Below are 22,347 nucleotides of genomic sequence, written 5' to 3'. Positions count from 1 at the left end.
CGTAAAAAAAAAAAGACAAAGATAAAACGATTTTATGTATGTTTTGCATTTCTTCTCGCGCTTTTTCTCCTTTCTGTACCGAACTGTGATTTAAAAACTGAACCGTAAGTTTTGTGTACCGTTACACCCCTACTGTATATGTATGTCTATCTCTTTTTGAAGCATCTGTGAATAGTGCATGTTTGCATTTGCATGTACAGCGAACGTCTTGAGTCAGACTGTATAGTGGTGTGCGTCATGAAACTGCAGAATCTGTGTGAATCTGATTTAAAACCAGAAACAAACCGAAGTCTAATTATAAACACTTTTCATACTGCTTGAGCAAAACAATTAGGTCACTCCTTTAAACTCCATTTCTAATCAGACACTGCAGCCATCAAAAATGCCCTGGACTCCAAACCCCAGAAGGTGAGAAGGAGTGGTGTCAAGCCCTCATCATTCATGGCCACATCATGAGAGACTTACGGCATCATATAGTATATGACGCTAAAGTGGTCCTTCTGACCCGTCATTACACGACACTATACAACAATACTGCAGATGAAATTCTCTGATCTGAAGTGTCGCTTTGTCAAAGAAAAAAACGTGGTAATGGTAAGCCAGCGTAAAAGCGTGGATTGTTAAAGATAAATAGCATCGGACCGAACCTTTGATAGACTCCATCTGCAAAACGGCAAAATGCCCTAGCATCTCTCCAGCTCTAAATCCTTTCTTTGTGTTTTTGTGCCACACTGAACAAGTAAACACATAACAGGTACAAAAAAAAAAAAGCACATCTATTTCTTTCTTTTTTGGATGAACAGTTCCTGTGATCTAGTTACACCAGGATTGGAAGAGCTGCAAACCGTGTTTGCACGTAGACTTAATGGAAGAAGAGAAAAAAATAAATAAATAAATAAAATACAGTGGAATACATCTTTTTTCATTTCTGGATGCCAAGTAACATCTCTCTCTCTATCTCGCCTTCACACCCACACGCACCATAAATAGAGTCGAGGAACAAAGAAGCATGCACACACTTCAATAAATAATGGCTTCCTCATGTTTACATGTGAAGTCAATCTATTTCTGCTCTCTGGGTGACAACAGGGTGAGAAAGAAGCCAAGTACAAAGAAACCATTACTATGAAATTACGATCAAATCAGCAGGAAATAGACTTGTCACACTCGAAGCTGATAACGTTTCAGTAACCACTGTCCCTTTCCCAGAGACTGACAGATAATTTACTCTGGTCACATTGTGTTCTTGGGCAGATTTCATCTGGCCTGAATCGCGCGTAGACCCGATATACGCCATACACCCGGCGCCGTCAACATCTGTCGCAAATGTGAGCGTGTTCATATGTGAATGCAGCAGAAAATATCCAAGAGCGATTCAAGTAGACAGTAAGGAAGATTTGGTCCGGCTTTTCATCATGTGGCTCGGACAATCGAGCGTCAGAACTGGCGTCGATCACACGGTTCAGAGCGCCTTACAGTTATCAGTTACACATTCTGTAAAGCTGCTTTGAGACAATGTCTGTTGTGAAAAGCGCTATACAAATAAACTTGACTTGACTTGACATCAATTGCAGTTAATCGAGGTGAAAAGTGGTGGAAAATTTCCAGAAACGTTCCGTAGGAGCTTCATCTGAAGAATTTTTGGAAATATTCCCAGTTGGAAACTTGCCAGGAATTTATGGGAATTATTTTGAAATTTGGGTACATTTATATAAACTGCTTTATATACAAACATAAATAATAAACATTTTGCTTGGTCATAAGCTGACATGCAGGCAAAGAATATATTTTTTTACAAATTTTATTTTAAGTGGAACAATTATAGTAGTTTCTTAATATAAAATTCACAATATTATTGCTTTGTTCTGTAATTTTAATCAAATAAATGCAGGCTTGAAAAAAAAATGGTAATGTGTCCAAAAACATCAAAAACACACGCAAACACACACACACACACGCACATATACGGTTTTAACAACCGGCCTTAAGCAAACCTCGAATAATGTTTTTTTTCAAGCCGAGTATCGCTAAACTTGCACTTCTCGATAGCTAAAAAATAAAATCTGTTTTACGTCTGTGGTACAATCCAAAGAGAGATTTGCGCCACTAACAGAAAGCTGATTGGCTGTTGCATGTGGGTCTCATTTGTTGTCATAATACAGCAAATTATATTTGGACCAGCGAAAGAAAGAACTACAACATCACAGTAACGAATAAACAAAAACACCTGCTGCAAGTTTGTAATTTCGCAGTTTATTCCCAATAATTCCTATATTTTCCTGTTAATTCCAACGGAATGTTTTCTTTAAAATTCCTGGAATTTTGCAAACCTAGTTGCAGTTAAACACCTAAACACTTTAGGGTAAGGGCTTTGCTCAAGGGCCCAGCAGTGGTCATCCGATCCAAATGCTCTAACCACTGAGCAATACGTTAAATTTTTTTGAAACAACTCCTCCACTATTACAGAACGCCGACATTCAAAAGGTCAAAAATACACAAAGGCAATTCGAGAACAGGATTTTTTGTAAAGGGTTGTTTTTTCCCTTTCCTAACACACTCTCTAGCAAGAAGCACAAATCATCAGATCTGTCTAATAGCGCTAATTCTACACTGCTCCAACATCTTATTACTGGTTTTAGGGCAACAATTAATGATGAAATAACACAAGCACAATAGTAAGATATTACAGCTACAGTGCACACCTATTAGCCCGAATATCATCATTATTAAACAACCTTGTGACAAGAACACGTTTTTTTGTCTCGCTCTCCCGTAATAAAATGCACATGCCTCCAATTTTAACCTTGTGAGACCCATAAACACAAGCAATTAAATTAATTATTGAGCTTTCCAGCTCTGTAAGGGGAAAAGCAGCACAGAAAAAAACACCAAACACAAGCAAACAGCTGCGAGGTAAAATGTTAGAACTTGCAGGTAGACAAATATCAGAGTGATGGTCAAGTCAAGTCAAGTCAAGTTTATTTGTATAGCGCTTTTCACAACAGACATTGTCTCAAAGCAGCTTTACAGAAAACAACAGTGAAGGTGAATAGTGTGCGTTTGTCCCTGATGAGCAGCCGTGGCGACAGTGGCAAGGAAAAACTCCCTTAGATGATATGAGGAAGAAACCTTGAGAGGAACCAGACTCAAAGGGGAACCCATCCTCATATGGGTGACATCAAAAGTTTGGTCATAAATCTTTCAACAATACAGAACAATTTGTGATCATCATAGATCCAGCATCAGCTTCTCCATGCCAGGGCCTTTAAACACTCGGCATCTACTTCTCCATGATCATCCATAGGTCCATAATCTTCACGAGGTGGGACGTGACTGGAGCTGGCCAAACCTCAGGAAGCCTCGGGATGGGGAGAGAAAGAGAAGCAGTGGAGAGGAATTAGCGTAGCTGCTGTTCATGATATTAACAGCACAAGTTGATAATGTGCATGTGATCAGATGTTCTGGAGCACAAGGTTGTGATGTGATGTGTGTTATGTGTAGGCTTTGCTAAAAAGATATGTTTTTAATCTGCACTTAAACTGGGAGAGTGTATCTGAACCCCGAACACTGTCAGGAAGACTATTCCAGAGTTTAGGAGCTAAATGTGAAAATGCTCTACCGCCTTTAGTGGACTTTGCTATTCTAGGAACTACTAGAAGCCCAGAGTTTTGAGATCTCAGGGAGCGTGACGGATTGTAGCGTGTTAAGAGACTGGATAGATACATGGGAGCCAAACCATTTAGTGCTTTATAAGTGAGTAGCAGTAGTTTGTAGTCTATTCGAAACTTAATAGGAAGCCAATGTAGGGACGATAAGATTGGGGTTATATGATAGTATTTTCTTGACCTAGTAAGAACTCTTGCTGCGGCATTCTGAACTAACTGAAGCTTGTTTATTAATGATGCAGGACATCCACCTAGTAATGCATGGTGTTTGATGAGGAACACTGCAGTGTGACGGTGTTTGATGAGGAACACTGCAGTGTGACGGTGTTTGATGAGGAACACTGCAGTGTGACGGTGTTTGATGAGGAACACTGCAGCGTGATAGTGATTGATAAACACTGCAGTGTGATGGTGTTTAATAAGGAACACTGCAGTGTGAATGTGTTTGATGAGATACACTGCAGTGTGATGGTGTTTAATTAGGAACACTGCAGTGTGATGGTGTTTAATTAGGAACACTGCAGTGTGATGGTGTTTAATTAGGAACACTGCAGTGTGATGGTGTTTAATTAGGAACACTGCAGTGTGATGGTGTTTATTAGGAACACTGCAGTGTGATGGTTATTGATGAGAAACACTGCAGTGTGATGGTGTTTGATGAGAAACACTGTAGTGAGATGGTGTTTAATGAGGGACACTGCAGTGTGATGGTGATTGATAAACACTGCAGTGTGATGGTGGTTAATAAGGAACACTGCAGTGTGATGGTGTTTGATGAGATACACTGCAGTGTGATGGTGTTTGATGAGGAACACTGCAGTGTGATGGTGTTTGATGAGAAACACTGCAGTGTGATGGTGTTTAATTAGGAACACTGCAGTGTGATGGTGTTTAATTAGGAACACTGCAGTGTGATGGTTATTGATGAGAAACACTGCAGTGTGATGGTGTTTGATGAGAAACACTAGTGAGATGGTGTTTAATGAGGGACACTGCAGTGTGATGGTGATTGATGAGAAACACTGCAGTGTGGTGGTGATTGATGATAAACACTGCAGTGTGGTGGTGATTGATGAGAAACACTGCAGTGTGATGGTGTTTAATGAGGAACACTGCAGTGTGATGGTGTTTGATGAGAAACACTGTAGTGAGATGGTGTTTAATGAGAAACACTGCAGTGTGACGGTGTTTGATGACGAATTTTAAAGTGTGAAAAAAACGCAAAAGAGTTTTGGAGCTTAAACATCTTAACATTGTTGTTGGGATCTGCTGGCTCTAGAGTTTGTATTGAATGGTGAGGGGGAAGAAAATAAATGTCACTGAGTGACAGTTAGTCTGGTTAGAGATGACAGGCCGTCTAGGGAAACTCAAAAGCAAATTTTTACACCTGTGTTGGGCAGAAAAGCATCTCAACACGTCAAACATTCAAGTGGATGAGCTCCAAGTGCATGATACTACACTGGGTTCTACTGGTGTCAGCTAAGAATAGAAACCTGGGACTGGAGTAGACACAGGCTCACCAAAACAGAACAGATGTTTGGAAAACCAGCAGCTCATCTGAACCTGAACCCATCTGGCATGCCATGGTCCAAATCGGTGAAATCAGTGCATATAATGTGCAGCGTATACAGGTGGTTCTACTGTGTGTATAATAACATTATCAAGATGTGTAGTGCTTTGAGGTGAAAGAACTGAGTAAATTCAAAGAAATATTGTAAAACCCCCAGTGTGGTGCTCCATGAATCAGGGTTTATCAGGTCATATCCAAAAGCATTTTTTCTGTCTAAGAAAGGCGTGTTTTGACACAGATTTCGACATGGGTGACATTTTCAGGCAAAAAAAAAGAAAGAGAAGACTGTAAACTTAACCAAGCATCTGCTGGAGTGCAATGCCAGCAGGAATGCTGCTCTCTACTTAGAGCCAAAGCTGCTCTGATGCTGTGGATTTGTGTACGCCATATGAGACAGAAATGCCAGATGCCATGACGGCCCTGTCAGTGCTTTTTTGCCTCACGCACTCTTGTCAGCACGACTGCGCCCTGACTAGAGTGTGGCTTTGCATTATTCACTCGCGAGCATGTAAATCGCCTTCATTTATTAGGCTTATCATATGCGGAGAGCTAATTCTGAGTGAAATGTGGTTACAGCGTGATTTCACACTCGTGGAATGGGATGTGTTCGGTGTTTTAATAGCGGGAAGTAGACGTCGGGTGACTCTGATCACAGTAGTCTGATCTGATCAAAGCGAATCCTGGATGTTGATGAAATAATCGAAGAGACGGACAATTAGACGGTGATTAATTATATCAATCAGTGCGGAATAAACCTGTAAGCCTTTTAGACCTATGTGTGTTTAATGTGTGGAAGAATTCCGCGTTCATGGAGTCCTTTGCTATCCGATCCAGCTCTCAGCAGTGGTGGACAGTAACGAGGTCAATTTTGATCGTTACGTAGCTTTTTTTGCGTATCTCTACTTAACTGAAGTATTTCCATTTGGGGAGATTTTGACTTTAACTTCACTTTATTTCAGTCAAATATCTTAGCTACATTTTGCAAAATATTTCGTTCCTTCTTATTTATGAGCTGATACAAACGTCAAGCACTCAGCGAGCCACCAATCAGGGTAGAGCGCGCACTCGGTTTTGAACTTGTTTTGATTGCCGCTTTTTGGTGTCTACTTATCACCATCAGTTCAACAGCAAGCAGAGCATTGCGAAAGGAACAAATGATGGAAGAAATTGCGCAATTCTTTTAAAGTCGTTAAAAATAATGATCACTTTAATAGTGTCAATCAGTGTTTGACTCATTAATGTTATTCTATTAATAGATTTGTGTGCTGAGAGTCTTTTCGCACAAACTGGAGTGGAGTCTTATGACAAAAGGACGTTACAGCCGTAATACTTTTGGATACATAAGTACATCTGAAGGAATTTATTTGTACTGTTGCTCAAAGGGAGCGTGTTCACTTTTACTGGAGTGATATTTTACTCAGTGTGTCTCTACTTCATCCACCACTGTGTCTACGGTGCTGAAAATTCCTGTGTACCAAGAAGACTTGAATAACACGAAAGCACGACAAATGAAATCAGTGTCTTTCCTAACAACACGGTGTACGGCGAGGGAGAGCAAAACCTATTTATGAGAGCTATAAAATGATTTTCACGGAAGGTACGAGAAGAAAAAAAAATAACAGCTCAACCTCTACTATCACTCCTCACCCTGCGAAGAAGTGGTGTACGGTTGTCGAGAACCTTCTTCGTTTCCTCGCACGTTTTTTTTTCTAGTCAACACTTTAAATCCTGTTTTAGAAGTAAAAGCTCCCTTCGAGCTTTTTTTTCCGTCAGAAGGAACATCCCGCTGTTTTGTAGGTCAGATGGATTACCACCACCTTAAGGAGTGCCGATTCCAGCCTCTTAAATCCCTGCTCTGAGCTAAAGCACATCCAGAACACTTGAATAGCACTAGCTCGAGGTATGAACAAACCTAAAAGGGGAAAGAAAAAATACCATTGTTTTTCCCCTCATGTTTAGTAAACAGAGGTCTTTCTGGGCCGTAAGGAGGACAAATGTATTTATTTGTAGAATTTATTTTTTAAATCCTCAGATAATCGCATTCACACAATACAGTTGTGTAACTGAAAGAACAAATTGTCGAGCCCTGAATACACCATGTATGCTGTTTGTTTACCTTCTGAAATCACCTAAACCTACAGTTTATGTAGTTGAGGTTGCCAGCTATTTCATAAATACATAATTTGGAGACCTCTCTGACTTTTAAACTCTCATCGGATTTTAATCTGGGAATTAATCCGGACTGAAGAAGCACTATGCATACAGTACCAGTTGGAATTCAATCGTTCCAAAGTTAAAAAAAAAAAAAAAAAAAAAGAGAAGAAATATAATAAAAAAAAATCAGGGCCACTTCCGTTAAAGGGTTTCAGAGTGGGAAAGTTCTGTGAGAAATAAGTCCTTTGAATAAATGTAAAAAAATGCCAAATAAGATTTACGATGCCATCATGAATTATCAAGCGAAAAAAACTAAAAAAAAAAAAAAAAGGTATTTTCACACAAAGGAGCATCCATCACCAAAATATTTGAGGTATGACTCAAATCCTCTCGCCACATACTTGACCGTGTGGGGTGTCTTTCTGGAGCTGAAATTACAACGCAACCATCCATCACGCACGGGCTGACGCTGATTTGATTCTGTGGTGCAAATGATTGCGGGTCAGTTGCTGAAAAAGCGGGGCTTTTTTTTTTTTTTTGCATTTCAAGTCATTTGGAAGAGAAGTGCTTTCCTGAATATTGCCTTAAGAGGCAGGACTTTTATTGAAACATTGATGAAAAAAAAGAAGAAAAAAAAAGAGATATTCCACCTCGAAGCAAAGAAAGTACTTGCATTATAAGCAGTGGGGAAAGTGAAAGATCGACAGCAGAACCTGAGCTTTCTAGAATAAAAATAGCTTCTCGATCCGAGTTTATACACTGGGATTCGAAAGTGTTTAAACTTCGTATTGTTTTTATTTATCGCCTTATACAGTAGATACCCCACTAGAAGATGCAACATCTGGTAACTACTTGATAATTCTTTTGACATAGCCCAGTGGTTCTCAAAGTGTGGGGCGCATCCCTCTAGTGGGGAATTAAGAAATGACAGGTGGGGCTAATAAACAGCATGAATCGCTGAGGCCCGGGTTCGATCCCTGGTCAGGGAACCAACCCCAGCCACTCTTAGTGTTATCGAAAAGCTAAAGGCTGAAGCACAATTGTATAGGATGTTTTTGGATGCATTGGCATTAAACACCTACATCAGTTCCTGCATTTACAACACCCTTGTGGCTGAATGAGCACAAATCTCCATGAGCACACTCCAGAACCTAGTGGAACATCTTCCCAGAAGAGTGGAGGGAATTATAAAAGCAAATTAGACAGCAAATTGTTTCAGAACCTGATATTTCAATAAATTAGACATTTTTAAACTTGAAGGATTTCGCTAGCATTTTGGGGGGTTGATAGGCATGTGGGGTTTAAAAATCCACCCCCTCTAAAGTCTGGAATGTCCAAATAGTTACCTCATACCATTAGCTCACTATATTTCTCACAGTATTGGGTCACCTGATCATAGGTATATTATGTGATTTTTGAGCAATGCATTTAGTCCCAATTTTCTCTTATAATTCGCTCCACTCTTCAAGGAAGATGTAGATTTTGGAGTTTGCTTATGGATATTTGTCTTCATTAGCCACAAGGGTGTTACAAAACGCAGGTACTGATGTAGGTGAGAACACCTGGGGTGCAGTCAGTGTTTCAATTCATCCCAAAGGTGTTCAGTAGTGATGAGATCGGGGCTCTATACACTAGAAGACCACTCAAGATCTTCCTCTCCAAAGCATGGAAGCCAGATCTTCAACTCACTTTGTGCACAGGGGCAGTGCCATGCTGGAACAGGTTTGGGTTTCAAGTGAACACTAAATTGTATTATAGCGCATCTAAAGACGTCCTGTACAATTGAGTGGCTCCAGGTTTGTGGTTCAGTTTGGAAAAGAAACATTATAAACAGAAAGGTCAGGTGACCCAATACTTTTGGAAATATAGTGTATCTGTACCAATAACATGGCATTCAATGTACTGCAGAACCCTTCGAGTACACCGAATGCAACAAGTTTAAATCTGATTAGCGTTGCAACAGGAAGCGTGTGAGGTGACCCCGAGCCACACGAGGCAATTTATGTGCTATTCTGAACAATCTGTAGAAGAAATTACAACATATTAATGGAGAACAGCGAGTACACAGATGCAAGTAGGTGTTCCTTATATTGCATGAGAAGTTTCTGTGGCCAGGAAAGGTCAAATCCGTCCGATGCCGTCAAGATACAAACGAGAAAAAAAAAAAAAGATCCTATCATTTAAACCCACAACAGCATGTTCAGCTGTGTAGGCCGAAACGACAGCGAGGGTCAGAGGTCCTAAAATCTTGTTGAAATTGTTTCAACAGCTCACAGATGGCCTTAACTGGGGTCGAGACCTTTTTCCTCCACCCGTTTTAATTTGTGAGGAATTCTGAATTTGGATGGCGGAAGTCAAAACAATAACACGCTGATTCCCGTCAGAGTTCCCACCACTGATTTATAAATGTTTTCTTTGCATGCCATGACACTCGCAGCAGGTCCTCCTGTTTGAACATCTGTCCTTACCGATCTCTTTCGGCGTCGCCGAAAATCTTACGCGATTCACGTCTTTTTCCTTTGCTTTTCTTTTGATCCCGTGGAGTCTCGCACCTTTCCACTTGACCACACGTATTTAGTGGCCTCCAGCGATTCTTTTTTTCCCCCTCACACAGTCTGGAATCTTCGCTCTCGCCACCTGCGCCAGTAAAACCTGTACAATCAACAATAAAGATCCGGGTTGTACTGGGATGGGAATTATTGACAAGAACTAAATAAATAGGGCTGATTTTCATGTCATCTGTGGTGCACTGATGCTTCATGCCTGATTCATGTCACTCTTCTTTCCCCATCTGATGGCAGGCTTGATTGTCATAATAACCTGGCCCTGATACAATCAGTAAACAAGCCTATTGATCCTGGGAGGAATATATGGTGCTAACAAGCCATTTCTTTTTTTTTTTTTAAATAAGGAGCAGGCTTCTATAACGGACGGATCGAAAAATGGTGCAGAGGTCAGTATAATAGTGCAGAACAGCACAAGACTAGATCAGAAGATCATACATCATTTTAGGCCACCGTATAAAGCATTATTTTACAGTGCCTTCTTTACTTTCCCACAGAGCACAATTTGGGAGAAGATAAACTGCCGGTGATTGGTGTCATCTGTGATCTATATATTGGACACAAGAATCTATCCTTTTCTTCATTATTTTTTCATTGCGGAAACTAACGCAAGCTATGGGGAACATCTTCAGGCTAAGTGGTTCAGCATAGCATCATTAGAAAAGAGACCCATCGTAATGATTTTTCTTGTGGTCTGGTCATTATGTATGTATTACACACCATTTGATGCAATATCCACTGGTATACTACATCACTAATGAGTTGTCAGATCAGAAATTGCTGACTGATTTTCGATATTAATGACAATGATGGTATATGCGGTTGTAATACAGTGAAGAAAATAAGTATTTGAACACCCTGCTATTTTGCAAATTCTCCCACTTAGAAATCATGGAGGGGTCTGAAATTGTCATCGTAGGTGCATGTCCACTGTGAGAGACATAATCTAAAAAAGAAATCCAGTAATCACAATATATGATTTTTAAACTATTTATTTGTATGATACAGCTGCAAATAAGTATTTGAACACCTGTCTATCTGCTAGAATTCTGACCCTCAAAGACCTGTTAGTCTGCCTTTAAAATGTCCACCTCCACTACATTTATTATCCTGAATTAGATGCACCTGTTTGAGGTCGTTAGCTACATAAAGACACCTGTCCACCTCATACAATCAGTAAGAATCCAACTACTAACATGGCCAAGACAAACGAGCTGTCCAAAGACACTAGAGACAAAATTGTACACCTCCACAAGGCTGGAAAGGGCTACGGGGAAATTGCCAAGCAGCTTGGTGAAAAAAGGTCCACTGTTGGAGCAATCATTAGAAAATTGAAGAAGCTAAACATGACTGTCAATCTCCCTCGGACTGGGGCTCCATGCAAGATCTCACCTCGTGGGGTCTCAATGATCCTAAGGAAGGTGAGAAATCAGCCCAGAACTACACGGGAAGAGCTGGTCAATGACCTAAAAAAAAGCTGGGACCACTGTTTCCAAGGTTACTGTTGGTAATACACTAAGACGTCATGGTTTGAAATCATGCATGGCACGGAAGGTTCCCCTGCTTAAACCAGCACATGTCCAGGCACGTCTTAAGTTTGCCAATGACCATTTGGATGATCCAGAGGAGTCATGGGAGAAAGTCATGTGGTTAGATTAGACCAAAATAGAACTTTTGGGTCATAATTCCACTAAACGTGTTTGGAGGAAGAAGAATGATGAGTACCATCCCAAGAACACCATCCCTACTGTGAAGCATGGGGGTGGTAGCATCATGCTTTGGGGGTGTTTTTCTGCACATAGGACAGGGCGACTGCACTGTATTAAGGAGAGGATGACCGGGGCCATGTATTGCGAGATTTTGGGGAACAACCTCCTTCCCTCAGTTAGAGCATTGAAGATGGGTCGAGGCTGGGTCTTCCAACATGACAATGACCCGAAGCACACAGCCAGGATAACCAAGGAGTGGCTCTGTAAGAAGCATATCAAGGTTCTGGCGTGGCCTAGCCAGTCTCCGGACCTAAACCCAATAGAGAATCTTTGGAGGGAGCTCAAACTCCGTGTTTCTCAGCGACAGGCCAGAAACCTGACTGATCTAGAGAAGATCTGTGTGGAGGAGTGGGCCAAAATCCCTCCTGCAGTGTGTGCAAACCTGGTGAAAAACTACAGGAAACATTTGACCTCTGTAATTGCAAATAAAGGCTACTGTACCAAATATTAACATTAACTTTCTCAGGTGTTCAAATACTTATTTGCAGCTGTATCATACAAATAAATAGTTGAAAAATCATACATTGTGCTTTTTGGATTTTTTTTTTAGATTATGTCTCTCACAGTGGACATGCACCTACGATGACAATTTCAGACCCCTCCATGATTTCTAAGTGGGAGAACTTGCAAAATAGCAGGGTGTTCAAATACTTATTTTCCTCACTGTATATTGCACTCGAATACACTCCTGTTTCTATCCTAACAACTTGTGCAGCACTTGTATAGTCAATGCTCCACATAAACAAAACCAAACAAACATTTTTTACATATAAATGTTGTATCACTGTATAACCATCAATATATTTTCATTATAAATATATGTTGTATGAGAGTTACACAAGGACGCTTTAGTGTCAAGAGTTTTTCCACCATGGGAAAGTCTCCAGTAAAGAGGTGTTTCTCTGAAAGCTGGCAACCTAGTGGTGTAACGGTGCACGTATTCGTTCCCGAACCGCTTCGGTACAGGGTTTTCGGTCTGGTGCACGTGTTCAAGTTCCATTATGAACTTATTAAGTGGTGGATCGTAAATTTGTTTAGTCTTCGCCTTACACTTTGAGCGCAGTGTAACGTTTTTTTCCTTTTGTTTTTTTTTTTACTTAAAATAATCTATAGATAGCGCAGTGTCACTGTGGCTACTCACTCCGTAACGGAAATACGATTGAGAAGAACTCCGTTCAGTTTTAACGACAGTCTAGCGATATGGATTATTTAGCATTTTATGTCCAGCTTCAAGAATTTGAACGAAAAGGAGAAAAGGAGAAAATCCAGACAAATCTGCCTAATCGATGGAGTGAATGAATGAAGGATGGAAAGAATGGAGACGTGTTAAAGTGGGCTGAAATAACTAGAACAGTCAAGTAGATCATATCTTTAGAAAATTAAATATTAAATGTAAAACACACACACGCATTCACATAGACATCTGTATCCAAATCTGTAATTACCCAAGTCTAGCAAATGTAAACTTTTGAATTTATTTTTCACATTTATTTAATTTTATTGAAATGTTATCAATTACTCAATTGAATCAATATAATAAAAAAAGTCTATTTTTATTCATTTAATTTGATAAAAAAAAAGAAATATTAGACATATTAGGTATTTTACATATTAGGTATTTTATATAAAACATTTTTTAAATGTAAACTGTCGATGTTTACAAATGGTAATAATAATAAAAAATTATTATTAAGAAATTGAATTACAAATCGAGGTACTTACGGAACTGTGAATTTTGTGTACCATTACACCCGTTGCCTCATACTGATTTTGGAAACACCAGCAGTGTTATAAAAAGTAACCAGAACATAAGAAGGAGCATCAACGAAGGAACAATAAAACACAACAAAGGACACAAAACAGGCCAATGGATGTGTGGGGCCTCTGGGAATCTGAACCAAAAATCCATACAGCATACCAGAAACACAAGAAAGGCATTTGGAAGAGTTAAAATTACAGTGATGGCTACATGTCTAAACGCTGACCGTGAGCATCTCTCAACTCACGTGAAAGTTGAATGAATGCATGTGAAAGACGGCAGATAACGTGTTCTTTATGATTTACATTTATTATGATTGTCATTACAAGAGCGGCCTCTAGAGGCAAGTCATATTTATATTTATTATTTAATTATATTTACTAAATAAAACATGCAGATTTATTTCATTTAGCACGCTTTGATGATTTTGTACTTTTTTTTCTTAATAAGTTTAGTCATATTTCATATATTAATATTTGTGTTTGTACATTTTTTTTTTATCCAGTATCCATTATAAAAATGATTGGCTGATTAATTGGTTATCGCGAGGTACGATCCAAACCAAGCTATCGGTAAAATTCCCCATCAGTGAAGGCTGAAGTCATCATTATGTCAGCATGCAAACAATAAGAAGAAAAAGAGTAAGAAAAAAAAAATCTCACTGAGTTTAATAAATAAATAAAAGCACTGTTTCAAGTGATATAAAGTGGAAAAAAAAATCCAAATTGCTTTTGGAAAACATGGTAAAACTAATAAAAATGCACATTCCATGCAGAGTGTTTTCATTCCTAAACTTGGTCAATTTCTTGGGTTGATTCATGAAATAATCATGGAGGACTTTAGGCAAAACTCAACCTCATCAAGGTATTAAAAAAAGAAGTCTGAATAGAAAAAAAAAAAAGGAGGGAAAAAACAAGGTATTAGTTTTTTTGCAGGTTCATTTCATGGAATGGGAAGAAAAACACACACACACACACACACACACACACACACACACACACACACACACACACACACACACACGGAACAGTGTCTATAATGCTCTTTCTGTCACATTGGATCACTCGGGCACTTCCATCTTAGGCTGTAAAGAGAAGACAGAATCTAATAGGGAAGAGATTTTAACAGGATTCTCTCCATCCTGCCTGGCACTTTTATGAGCCATTGTGGTTTATTCAAATGGCTTCATTTATAGCAGTGTAAAGATTGGAATTAAACCTATAACTCATATGCCCATTAGAGACGTGATGCAGTGCGTGTGGATCGTACGGGGGTTGGAGGGGAGTCTGGTGTTTGTAATTTATGGGAATTTGTTGCATTATCACTGCTTTTGTGCTTGACTGGCCTTATAGCAGAAGGTTATATAGAGCAGGGCTTTTCTCAGAATGTATCTGCTGGCGGCTAATAGATCACGCAGAAATACGCCAATAAACTGGTGGCGAAAAAATTTGGCTTTTGTAGGTTTACATGGCAGGGAGTCATTTGTCAAATTATGAAATAAAATAATTATCACAAGAGCACCATATAAGAAGATAAGTGTGGGTTTAAAGGGGATTTGGTGTGCATTTGGCTGACACCCTAATCCAAAGTGATTTAGAAATCTAATTTATACACCTGAGTAGTTGAGGGTTAAGGGCCATGCTTAAGGGCCCAACAGGGGTAGCTTGGTTGTGCTGGGATTTAAACTAAAGACCTTCCGATCTCGAGTACAACATGCTACAACTTTTTGTAGCATGAGGTTTTATAGGCTTGGGACCTGTGAAACTAAAAACACTGATGCAGCGGCGCTTCAGTGCTTTATTCTGCCCAGATCTTGCCTCCTAATCGGCAACACTCAATGCTTATCATCTCGTATGCTGTCATATAGCTGCTGTGGATTATTCAGGATTTCAGTTTCCCAAATCTTTTACCAACATCTACACTGCTTTCATGGCAGGGTTTATATAATATATATATATATATATATATATATTCTTGCTCTCCTGGAGCCACAACTACAGCTACTGTACTTCAGCTCCTTTGAAATATTAATCTACGAAGGTGCTCTGGTCTCTCATTAGCATCGACGTTTTCTATGCTATATTACCCAACACATGCTGTGTTTTCAGGCCACCCACACTCGGAGAAAGACAGAGAGAACGCAGAGGGGGAATAAAAAAGAAAGCCTGAATTTCTCTCTCCTTGTCTGGCCAGACATTCAGCATCGATCCTTGAAACTCTCTGGAACTGAATCTAATTACATTTGTACAAGACGGACTAGGATGCCTTTAAAAAAACATTACAGCTTGTATAGAGCATTGGATTTAGGCAACATATTGAACCTGTATTACAAAGAGAAAAGCTGAAAGCTCTGCTGCACTGTCATCTGCCATCATCACAGACCAACGCAAATACACAAAGTAGGAATGTGTTTATTTTTTTTCCCCTGTTTTTTACTGTTTCATTTCCAATCCAAAACAATTTATACCCTGGTAAGGAGTACCAACTAAAGTGTGTCTTGCCTACAGTCAAGCATGGTGGTGGTAGCATTATGGTCTGGGGCTGCATTAACGAGAAAGACCCCAAACACAAAAGGACCATGATGAGTCCAACATGAAAACTACCCCAAACACACCGCTAAGATGACTACTGCCTTGCTGAAAGTGATGGAGTGGCCAAGCAGGTCTCCGGACCTGAACCCAATTGAGCCCCTGTGGGGCATCCTCAAGCGGAAGCACCATGTGTCCAACATCCAGCAGATCCGTGATGTCATTATGGAGGAGTGGAAGAGGATCCCAGCAACAACCTGTGCAGCTCTGGTGGATTCCATGCCCAGGAGGATTAGGGTAACAATGGTGCTCACACATTTTTTTGCTGGTGTTCATGTACACACACTAACCTTTGGAATTTCAAAGCCAAAGTCTATTTTCTGCAAATGCTTTTCCCTGAATTTCTATGTTAACAAGATCTGGAAATGTGTTTAAATGCTCACTGTACATGAAGTATGCTAGTGAACCCATCAACCGCAGCCATACTTCAATACGGTGCTTGACCCATACGACTGCTGCTCTACAGTTAATCTTCAATCTCAAGGGGAAAACTCATTATAAGTATTTAATTTGTTTGAGTTAACTCTCCTTTGAGGCACAATTTAAAACAAGTATATGTCTCGGCAGCACGGCAGCGTGAATATTTATTATCCCACAAACTGGTAGGTGTTCAAGCGAGGCGCTTAGACAAGCGTGCTGCTTGCTTGTGCAGCGTAGCAGCTGAACGTAAATAGAAATGAATGTAAAGAAGGTCAAATTCAGAGAATTACCCATGATGAAAGATTATGAATATGTAGTGAATATGTGAATATGGAAACAAGCTTGGAACAAACTGACTCTGATCTATTATCACTTTGGGGTTGAGATTTGAACCAAGACAATTACAACTAAAAAATATAAAAACAAATTAATAAATCAATTATTTTGGACCCAGAAGAGTCACAGGTTACTCGAATGATTAAACAACGAGGACTGTTTTAATACCTATTACGCACAAGAAACCTGGTGTCCTGGCATTCATTTAATTATTAATTGCAAAATCAAATACACAATGGACAAAAAGTATTGGGACACCTGACTTTTCCAGCTATATGTGTTTCTTCCTCAAACTGTTACCTCAAAGCTGAAGGTATACAAATGTATTGAATGTCTTTGGATGTAGTGGCATGAAATTCTCATTTCACTTGAACTAGAAGACCCAAACCAGTTCCTGCCTGCCAATGCCCCTGTGCACAAAAGCCAGCTCCAAGGGTTGAAGTGAAAGATCTTGAGTGGCCTGCTATACAGCTCTGACCTCAACCCTATTGAACAACTTTGGGATAAATTGGAATGCTGACTACACCCATAGCCTGCTCACCTCACCTACGTTGGTACCTGACTTTACTAACTACCTTGTGGAGATTGTTATAACCATATAATCATGTGGAATGGGGATTTAAAAAAGCACAGTCAGATGTCCACCAACTTTTGTCCATATAGTGTATTTTGGGTGGAGAGATCTTATTTTGACTAGCTGACAATTTTGACATGAAAAAGTGCTGTATGTCTCATAAGACAGGAAGAAAATGTGAAACGCTGTCAATAGAGTCAGCTCCTCCCCACCTGCTACTGTCAGACTGAGCCAAGATAGAAGCGAGCTTCATCCACCTACACATGCACAAACACACACACACACACACACACACACACACACACACACACACACACACACACACACACACACACACACACACACACACAATGTGCTGTCAGTAAATCATAGCCATACTCAGTCAAGCTGAGCAGAAATTCCGTTACACCAAAACACAGCGTGCTTTTCTCCGAAGCGTACAGCAGGTCCACGCGTTGCAGACGATTGCACGATGTTATTCAAATTCATCTCCCTTACGAAGATAAAGTCGGAGTTTGAATGAGGTTAGAAATCCTGCACGGACTGACATGTCTCGTGTGTGTTTTACATGTTGACTGAAGGACAAATTATATCCTGGGACCAAAGGTATATTATTTCACAATATAATTAGGCAATGTGTCCACACTCAATGTTGCAAAATCATATTTACAGATCAGGAATGTTTCGCAATCTGGGAAAGTAAGTAAACAACATGACCCCCTAAAAAAGCAAACAAGAGTAAGCTGGGGGGTTTTTCCACTGGATAGAACGAGGAACGTGGCGCTGCGCAAACTGTAGCGATGAAACTGATTTCCCTCTTTATAGGTACGTTTCAGATTTAACATCGATGTGTGTTTGGATTTTTCTTCTCCTGTAAGAGAAAACAAGGGTTTTCATTTCAGCAGGCCTGGTCCCAAAGGCGCTTTAAATGCTTTGTGACAACAGGTTGATTGTTACTGTGTGTGTGTGTGTGTGTGTGTGTGTGTGTGTGTGTGTGTGTGTGTGTGTGTGTGTGTGTGTGTCGCTAAGTGCTCTCCTCGGCTGCTGTTCGAGCACAAACCAATTTGAGCACAGACCAATGCACCTCTTCTCAATGGTCCTATGAAGAGTTCTCAGAGAAGCTAAAGGTACTGCTGACTTTTCAATCCTGCCTGAATTGGAATGCTTAAAAACTGTGATTGTATATAGACCACTGTCTTAAACGCTTATGCTTCAAAACATGGGGCTAAAAATCAAGACAGGACAAAAAGAATAATAAGAACACTTGATCGTGGTTAATATCTCATATTATATCCCATGTAATGTCATCATGTGGTCTTCTATCCCACTTATAACCACAGCAAATAAGCAAATCATTTGAAATATAGCTACAAAAATACCACCATCCTCTTTAACCCTGCACACGGACACTGGAGACTCCTTCCATTGCCACTGAAAATCTGAAAATTTATCAACACCTTTCGACCGTAGTTCTGTTTGCTTCTCCTTTTTTCTCCTTTAAGATCTCAGACGAATGTATGAAAGCACTCGCTGCTCAATGGACCGAAAGCCAAAATGCAGCAATACTCAACAACCTGAACCGCTTGATGGATACTTGTAAGAAAAATCAAAAATCAGGTGAATCATTATTATAGTGAATATGGGCAATGTTAAGACTTTTCACATTCTCTGATCAAGAAGAAAGTCTCGCTCACTTTTTTTTTGTTGTCATTGTCGTTTTTATCCAGTGTGTAAGGATGCCACACCTAAGGAATGCCCAGATCCAGCAGTACAGAGTAAAGGAGGGATAGTTTGTGTGTCTGCTAAGGGGAAGCGCTACTGTAAGCCGATGTGCAACGAGGTACAAAATAAATAAATACATTTAAAAAAAAAATAATAATAAAAAAAAAAATAATAATAATAATAATAATAATACAAAATCTAAAAGTGACACAGAAGCACCCCCTTGTGGATCAATTGTGGGATTTGTTTATGTCTACAATAAAACTCTCTCACTGATCTGATATTGTAAATATTTCAACCATACACAATAAAAAAATTATAAAATCTGCTGCCTTGATTCTTAATGTAAATGTGGAAAATTAATATTCACCATTAACAGTGTGTTCCTCATTGCAGGGCTATGACTTCAGCTTCCTGAGGACTTCTAGGCTGTATGAGGAATGCAGCGATGCCACCGGCTTCACATGGACAACTCAGTACGTGGGAGGCAACAAGCTGGCCGTCTGTAACAGTGAGTAAAAACTTCTCGCTGGTCGACTCGACCTGATTTCAATCATCGAGAGAGAAAAAATTGCGCAAAAATTTGCACAATATATCATTACCTTTATCCTGTTTTATCCAGCCTCTCTGTATACATCAAGTTATTGATTCATCTTTTAATTACTATTATAATTATTATTGCTATTATTAAAAAAGCTACATCATAATCACAAGCTCATCATGTTACTGTGGAAAGGGAACGCATGAAAACTGCATAATACAGCTTTTACTCTGAGCTTAGTTCATGTGGAGATTCTATGGAAATCAAATAAACAAATGAATCATATGAATTGTGTAGCTTCTACTACACAAATCATAATTATACACATTTCACTAATTAATAAAATTCACACTTCCTGTCATATATATATATATATATATATATATATATATATATATATATATATATATATATATATATATATATATATATATATATACACACACACATACGCCAGTCAATATCCAAGTAGATGGTGATAATAGTTTTCTCATTTTACTCTCCAGAGTCCAACATTCAAATATCGGCCACGTCTTCAGCCTACTTCCCCGTGAACCAGGACTGCTGGATGACTAAAAGTAACTCGACTTTAGAGGAGGAAGTCATTAACACGTTCGAAAATGAGCTGAGTGCTAAGAATATTCAAGGGCCTTACATGCACAGGTGTTTCGTGTGTGGATAGAATGATAGCGTTTGCATTAAAACGTGTATAAGAAACACCCAATACAGAATTTAGCAATAAATCCATAACTGCGCATTGTAATCTTGTGTCTATTAATGAAAGTCCTCCATTTCATTTTGGACAAAAATTTGTGGACACCTGAGCATAAGATCGGAATGTGCTTTATGAACATACCTCCCCTATTTGCTTTTATAACTGCCACTCCTCTGGGAAGATGTTCCAGATGTTCATCTACTGATGTAGGTGAGGTGAGGAGGGCTAGGGTGCAGTCAGGCTGGCTTAAAAACTGGCTTTTATTGTCATGCTGGAACAGGTTTGGGTCTCCTAGCTCAAGTGAGGGAAAAAAAAAATCATGCAAAGACATCCTATACAAGTGTGTGTCCAACTTTGTGCTCACAGTTTGAGGAAGAACCTGAAAAAATTCAACGTCCCAATACCATAGAATGTGCATTAACAAGAAAGCAGAAAGATTTCATTGTCACTTATTTTCACTGGTGTTTTCAGTCTCGTATGTTTCCTTTTTGTATTTTCCACTGCATCGTGAGTGATGTTCACATTGTCTAATGAGCCTTGAGCAAAAATGCATTGCTTGTAATAGAATCCTGGTTCTCCTTTATTAAACTTATCATAAGTATATCTGGCAAACACAGAAATCGCAATTGCAGTCTGTCTAAACATCAACTTATTGTGATTGAGTAAACCCCAGATCAAACAAAAGACCAAAAATCCTTATCTGGCCTAGATCATTCCACTTCTGACTATAATCGGAAACATCTTTTAGCTCCGTTCCTTTTCTTACAATTGCACACGACTCTATAAATTATACTGAAAGAAACCTGCTGTATACTGTAATCCAAGCCTGAGCCGATTAAACGACACACCCTGGGGAAGTACGATACTGAAATTGATTTGTGCTCATTCCCGGATTTCGCGGCGACTGTCTGCCCTCTGGTCGGCTGTTTATACCTGTATTTTCTACTCGCTCAAGACTGGGACAGATAACCATTAGAGCCTTGTGGATATTCCCTCATGTAAATGTTCACTAAAACGCTAAAGACGTTCTCTCCTGAGTCTTGTGCCAGTAGGTGGCTATATAACTATTGAGGTGTAAACTAGTTGGCATGTGCTTTTTGGTTCCATTAGAACACGTACAGGCTGTGAATTCCTGTAAACTCGATATCAAAACGAAAACGAAGGAAACTTCTGCGTGAACCTACTGTACATAAGGGAGGATTTTTTTTTTTTTTTTTTTGGGGGGGGGGGGGTTGTTATTTTGTGATGCGTCTTTCTAATTTGAATGCCACGTTATCGTATTATGTTACAATTGTAGTACCATATTAAGAACAATTTTGTGGTCATAAAAACAATAAAACAAAATGCATACACCTATTGTTCTGTCCACCCAAATTCTGACATATGCAAGACAAATTGTAAAAAAAAAAAAAAAAAACTACAGGCTCGTCTAATGAGATATGCTTTAATAACGCTTTTGCTTACTTTTTTCTGTTCCCCCCTGCCAGGTGGTCAGTCACACACACACCTTACCACTGAGTGTTAGAGCTGACACTGGAGACTCCTTCCATAATCGCTAGATAAACTTCTACCCCACACTCCTCTGTGAATAAGAGATAACATGCCAGTGTTAATACGATCCTGTCTTGAATTAAACAGTAAACAGCACTACTAGTGGCCAGACATGCAATAAACATAAAATAAGAGTTAACGACGAGTTAACTTTAATTACTGAATGTTAATTAAAAGGACACTACAAATTTAAAATTCAATCGGTTCGCATGTAATATATTAAATACTTTTTCAAAATTTTAAAAACGCACTCAGCAGGAGTGTACGCGTGTGCGGCGAGGTTTTGTGCTGAATATAAGCTGCAATCAGCACCTGCTAATTTGTGCAATTCAAAGCCATAGATAGATGTCTTGCCCCAATTACATGACGAGAAGCGAGCGGGTAAATATTTGTCAGACACTGGTGTTTATAGAAGCTGC

The 22,347-nt window shown here is 39.4% G+C and overlaps 1 protein-coding gene and 1 long non-coding RNA gene across 2 annotated transcripts in view; both read left to right on the top strand.

Moving 5' to 3' along the window:
• Positions 1-22,347, top strand: part of LOC310725568 — a 224,887-nt gene that overhangs the window by 948 nt on the left and 201,592 nt on the right. The gene's annotated exons all lie outside the window — the stretch shown is intronic.
• On the top strand, positions 18,076-20,425 carry LOC310725525 (uncharacterized protein). Its single transcript, XM_083540543.1, has 6 exons — positions 18,076-18,224; positions 18,429-18,526; positions 18,902-19,016; positions 19,127-19,239; positions 19,518-19,632; positions 20,169-20,425. The coding sequence occupies exons 1-6, from the start codon at positions 18,200-18,202 to the stop codon at positions 20,342-20,344; spliced, it is 642 nt and encodes a 213-aa protein (XP_083396669.1). The 5' UTR covers positions 18,076-18,199; the 3' UTR covers positions 20,345-20,425.

This window comes from Silurus aristotelis, assembly GCF_946808225.1.
Source record: "Silurus aristotelis genome assembly, chromosome: 4".
In the NCBI taxonomy this organism is placed as follows: Eukaryota; Metazoa; Chordata; class Actinopteri; order Siluriformes; family Siluridae; genus Silurus; species Silurus aristotelis.
The sequence above is the reverse complement of the archived record's forward strand: the minus strand, read 5'-3'. Positions and strand labels throughout refer to the sequence as shown.

What these genes read in the sequence shown, in the direction of transcription:
- LOC310725525 (XM_083540543.1), top strand. Translation starts at nt 18,200, where the DNA reads ATGAAACTGATTTCCCTCTTTATAG. An exon ending in AGTTCTCAGAGAAGCTAAAG is followed by an intron (nt 18,527 to 18,901) that starts GTACTGCTGACT and finishes TTCTCCTTTAAG; the next exon opens with ATCTCAGACGAATGTATGAA. An exon ending in GTAAGCCGATGTGCAACGAG is followed by an intron (nt 19,240 to 19,517) that starts GTACAAAATAAA and finishes TCCTCATTGCAG; the next exon opens with GGCTATGACTTCAGCTTCCT.